The 5,724-nt window shown below is 33.9% G+C and overlaps 2 protein-coding genes across 2 annotated transcripts; both read left to right on the forward strand.

Annotated features, from left to right (window-relative positions):
• On the forward strand, positions 1 to 620 carry LOC136075774 (uncharacterized). The gene is made up of 2 exons (XM_065789211.1): positions 1 to 5; positions 50 to 620. Exons 1-2 carry the CDS (start codon positions 1 to 3, stop codon positions 618 to 620), a joined length of 576 nt encoding a protein of 191 aa, XP_065645283.1.
• A 1,076-nt stretch (positions 621 to 1,696) lies between these two features.
• On the forward strand, positions 1,697 to 2,047 carry LOC136075775 (uncharacterized). The gene has a single exon (XM_065789212.1). It carries the CDS (start codon positions 1,697 to 1,699, stop codon positions 2,045 to 2,047), a length of 351 nt encoding a protein of 116 aa, XP_065645284.1.
• Positions 2,048 to 5,724: the final 3,677 nt, after the last annotated feature.

The raw sequence follows: 5,724 nt of genomic DNA on the forward strand, positions 1-5,724 counted from the left end.
ATGAAGTATAGTATAATTAATTTTACATTAATTTTATTTTGTATTTTAGTGTTTATTTTTGTATTTTAGATGAAGTTGTTCTGCAGATTCCTATAGAAGAGAGAATGATTCTTGGAGCAGATTTTAATGGACATGTTGGTGAAGGGAACAGTGATGATGAGGAAGTGATGGGTAGGTACGGGGTTAAAGAAAGGAATACAGAAGGACAAGTGGCGGTAGATTTTGCTAAAAGGATAAAGATGGCTGTAGTTAACACTTATTTTAAGAAAAAGGAAGAGCACAGGGTGACGTATAAGAGTGGGGGAAGAGGCACACAGGTCAACTATATCCTCTGTAGGAGAAGAAACCTGAAAGAGGTTAGTGATTGCAAGGTGGTACCAGGAGAGAGTGTAGCTAAACAGCAAAGGATGGTGATATGTAGGATGGTTTTGGAGGTGAAGAAGAAGAAGAGAGTGAGAGCTGAACCTAAGATCAGGTGGTGGAAGTTAAAGGATGAGGACTGTTGTGTAAAATTCAGGGATGAGGTGAGACAGGCACTGGGTGGTGGTGTTCTGGATAACTGGGATGAGAGGTCAAATACAGTGAGGGATGTGGCTAGGAAGATACTTGGTGTGACATGAGGACAGAAGAAGATAGACAAGGAGACATGGTGGTGGAATGAGGAAGTTCAGGAAAGTTTAAGGGGAAAGCGGTTGGCTAAAAAGAGTTGGCATTTTCAGCAAGATGAAGAAAGTAGACAGAAGTTCAAGGAGATGTGTGGTAAGACAAAGAGAGCAGTAGCAAAAGTTAAAGAAAAGACATATAGTAATCTGTATGAGAGTTGAACACTAAGGAAGGGGAAAAGGATCTGTACAGATTGGCCAGACAGAGAAACCATGATGGGCAGGATGTGCAGCAGGTTAGGATGATTAAGGATAAAGATGGAAAAGTGTTGCCTAGTGAGGAGAGTGTCTTGGGAAGGTATAAGGAGTATTTTGAGGAACTGATGAATCAAGAAAATGATAGGGAAGGAAGGTTAGAAGAGACAGAGGTTGTGAATCAGGAGGTTCCCCAGGTGAGCAAGAAGGAAGTAAGGGCTGCAATTCGGAGAACGAAGTGTGGTAAGACAGTTGGACAGGATTATATTCCAGTGGAGGCATGGAAATGTTTGGGAGAGATAGCAGTGGAGTTTTTGAAAGGGTTATTTAACAGAATCTTGGAAGGTCAAAAGATGCTTGGGGAGTGGAGACATAATAATGCCAATTTTCAAGAATAAGGGAGACGTTCAGAGCTGTAGTAATTACAGGGGAATAAAGTTGATCAGTCACAGCCTGATAATCTGAGAAAGAGTAGTGGAAGCTCGGCTTAGAGGAAAAGTAGAGATCTGTGAGCAGCAGTATGGTTTCATGCCAGCTAAGTGCACCACAGACGCTATGTTTGCTCTGAGAGTGTTAATGGAGAAGTATAGGGAAGGACAGAAGGAGTTAGATTGTGTGTTTGTGGACTTAGAGAAAGCTTATGATAGAGTTCTGAGACAGGAGCTGTGGTATTGTGTGAGGAGGTCAGGAGTAGCGGAAAGGTATGTGAGGATAGCGCAGGATATGTATGAGAACAGTATGACAGCAGTGAGATGTGCCAATGAATGACAGACAGGTTTAAAGTGGAGGTAGGACTACATCAGAGATCAGCCCTGAGTCCCTTCCTGTTTGCAATTGTCATGGACAGACTGACGGACGAAGTTAGACAGGAGTCCCCTTGGACTATTATGTTTGCTGATGACATTGTAATCTGTAGTGAGAGTAGGGTGCAAGTGGAGGTAAACTGTAGTGAGAGTAGGGTGCAAGTGGAGAGACGGAGGTATGCTTTGGAAAGCAGGGGAATGAAAGTGAGCAAGAGTAAAACAGAGTACATGTATGTGAATGAGAGGGCACACGGTGGACAGGTCCAGTTACAAGGAGTTGATCTGGTAAAGGTCAACAAGTTTACCTACTTACCTACGAGGGAACAGAATAATGGAGGAAGTGAAAGAGAGGTAAAGAAGAGAGTGCAGGCAGGGTGGTGTAGATGACACAAAGTGTCTGGTGTGATCTGTGATAGAAGGGTGTCGGCTAGAATGAAGGGTAAGATCTATAGGACAGTAGTGAGACCTGCTATGTTGAATGGACTGGAGACAGTGGCACTGACAAAAAGACAAGTGAGGGAGATAGATGTGTATGAGATGAATATGTTAAGATTCTTATTTGGAGTGACGAAGAAGGGTAGGATCAGAAATTAGTTAATTAGAGGATCAGCACATGTAGCATGTTTAGGAGATAAAGTTAGAGAGTCGAGACTGAGATGGTTTGGACATGTACAGAGGAGACAGGAGAGCTATATTGGCAGGAAGGTTTTGAGGATGGAATTTCCAGGTAAGTGGAGGAGAGGTAGACCTAAGAGGAGGTTTATGGATGCAGTGGTGGAGGATATGAGAGTGGCTGGTGTGTCAGTGGAGGACACTCATGACAGGGCTAGATAGAAGAGTTTGATCCGATGTGGCGACCCCTAAACGGGAAATGCAGAAAGAAAAAGAAGAATAAGAAATGTGATCTTAATTGGAAAGGTCAAATTTTTTAAAAACTTTAAATTTCGAAAAACAATGAGAGAAATGACATGCAATTACCAAGATTTTTAAATCAATTATTTTCTACCGATTACTACAAATTATTAAAATGAAAAAAGTTATTGAAATGATAAGACCATATAAAGAATAAATATAGAAAATATAAACGTGTAGTATAATTATATTATATGGGCATAAAGGTTGCATGAATATAACAACTGTATGCACATAATATTTATACTTATTTTTTCCCAAAATAACAGCAGTAGTTAAACTATTGGCACAAAACAACTACAAACCAAAATTTATATAGAAACAAATTAATGGAAAATTTTCTATTAAAAGAAATACCTAGACAAGATACTCCACTAATCTAAGCCATAGTTTGAGAACTAGGCCCAGTGCAACCACCTCCTAATCCAGCCCATAGACAAGATCTAGTCTGAGTTTGAAATAGAGTTGTAGCAGGATTAGACTGACATGATTCAGAGCAACAATTCCATGTACTCCTAGCACCATAAGGACCTGTTTTAATTCAAAAACCATTTTAGAATATTCAAATATTAAATATCTTCATAATAACATTACTTTAAGAACAAATCTTACCTGAACAAGCAACATTAATATTACAAATTTGTTGATCATTTGTAGTGATACCAGGACAACCCTTATAGTTAGGGTTCTATGTTAAATACCCAATGCATGTCTGACTTCTTGTTTAAAAAGGTACAGTAAAAGAAATTGTTACATATAGAAGAACATGTGCCCCAAAAACTCCAATCTAATATTGTTCCCAATGAAATTGTTTTTTTTTTAAAAATAAGCCATATAATGCAAGTAAAACAAGTTACAAAATATAAGAAGAACTGTTTAATTTTTTTTTTTTTTAATTATTTTGAAAATATTAATTCACATTAATTTTTGTTGATCAAGTGACTATTTCAGTATTTGAACGCAAACCTAGACAATACTCTTACTCATTCCAATTTTGACTATCAGTCAACACTGCTCCATTACAATTGCCATTATAAATAGCACCAACACATTGATGATTTCTTGTCTGAGTAGGTAAAGTGAAAATTAACTGACAACTTTCTGAAAATGGTCCAAGACACTAATAAAACCTATAATGAAACAAAAAATGTATGAAAATGCATGCAGTAACAAACCTAACTACACACAGGCTTTTTTCTGAGAAGTCTTAACTATTCTGAAAACTTTTAAGGTCATGAAAACTTTCTAAAAATATGTTTTCTTTTAATACTTATTATTCAAAGAAAAATATAAACCTATTTATTGTTTCTTGAGAAAAGTTGGCAAAAATGTTAATTTAAAAAATTTCCCTAAAATTTCTCAACAAGTGGTGAAAATGATAGTTTATCTTAAATTTTATTAAAGATTAACAATCATTTTCTCCATTTGTTGAAAAACTTTCAGAAATTTTTTTTTCTTCTTAAAACATGAGCCCGCACACTGGTACTCTGAAGGTGACCTAAGACCTTATAACATATCCCATTAATTTTTTTTTTTTGAGTTTGAAAGTAGTCCATTAGTACATTTCAAAACTATCAACATTTAAAGCCTTTTATGGTAGCTTTTCAAGAAAACTTAGTTTTATAAATAATGATGTTTTAATATTAAAATAATATTTTTCCTTCGGCCATTATAGTTGTTTACGTTCTGTAATTGCAACCACGCGATTAGTGATAATAATATTTATTAGTTTCTGATTGGCTTATATTTGTTGTCAATAAAAGACTTGAATAATAATAAAGGCTTTAGTAATAACAGCAAGTATAATAATAAAATTACGGTGTATTTCAATTTGAAATACACAGTAATTAATTTAAAGTATATAATTAATTTGAAAATATAAAAATTATTTCTCAAGAAAAGAAAAGAAATGCCATACTTTGCTAAAGATCATAACGAATTTTTAAAAGGTTTTTGTATACGATGTTTGAAAAAAGGCAATGATTTAAGATGCATTCAAACCAAATACAGTAATTCATGCCCACAACAAGGAAAAAGTTATCTTATCAAGAGATTTATTTGGGAAAACTTCTCTGTTTATCTTGAGTTGTCTTGGGGAAGTAAATACAATTTAAAAAAAAAGCATCTTTGCACTAAGAGCAAATATTTGGGCAGGTGAGGTTCTATAGCCATGGTGATGGCAACTTAAGTTTTAGAGCTTGGTTTTTCTTAAGTTACAGTTAAGCAACTTTTTAGTAAAGCAATGTCAATAAATAGTTAAAAAAATTTTTTTTTGGTTTTGTATTTAATGCTTAATTAGTTTTTTTAAAAATTATAACCAATTAAGTGTAGAAAGTTTTAAACAAAATGCTTTCTTTATTTGATTGGTTAGTTTTTTGTATCATCTGATTATTGCAATGTTGCTAGTAGGAATAGATCATATTAGTAACACAAACTTAAAATATTTAAAAAGAATCTTAGTCTATCATGTTGATTGTAATACTTTTTTGTTCTAATGAAGGATCTATTAAAAAAATTTATATTTCTTATAAATATGATAGGATTTATTAAATCAAGAATCCTCTTTCTCGTCTCAACAACAACTGATTTATAGATAATATTTACCAATCATGGCTACTTTAAAAAAAAAATACTTCTAGCGAATTTAACTTCTCAAATATTTGTCATCCAGTGCAATTACATCCAGTGGAAATGCTAATAAATTTCTAAACTATGAAGAGGTTTTTTCAAACTATTTTCATATAATTATAAAAACGAAATTAAATTGTTTTGTAATCACTTATTAACAAGTTATAAATAATTATTTATTTTATGCAACATTATAATTTTATATTTTGATTAAGTTGATAACATAAAATAAATCAACATACTGAATTTAAGTTGTTTTGTTATTGCTTAGTGCATTGAAAGAACTGTTGCTGGTGTAATATGCAATAATGTTGATTAGTTTGTTGCAACAGTTTTACAACATAGATCTCTTGAACCAGATAATGTAGATGTTAAGATTGGGGTAGATGGAGGGCAGGGCTATCTAAAGGTTACCTTATCAATTACATTGAATCCAGAGCTTGATGCACATTCAAGTGAAAAAAAAAGAGTGAAATATTCTGATGTGTATAGGTGTAAAGATTTTAAGTTTACTAGTGTTCACA

Source organism: Hydra vulgaris, chromosome 02 (genome assembly GCF_038396675.1).
Source record: "Hydra vulgaris chromosome 02, alternate assembly HydraT2T_AEP".
NCBI lineage: Eukaryota > Metazoa > Cnidaria > Hydrozoa > Anthoathecata > Hydridae > Hydra > Hydra vulgaris.

Coding starts and splice junctions, on each gene's coding strand:
- LOC136075775 (XM_065789212.1), top strand. CDS start 1,697: ATGGACAGACTGACGGACGAAGTTAGACAGGAGTCCCCTTGGACTATT.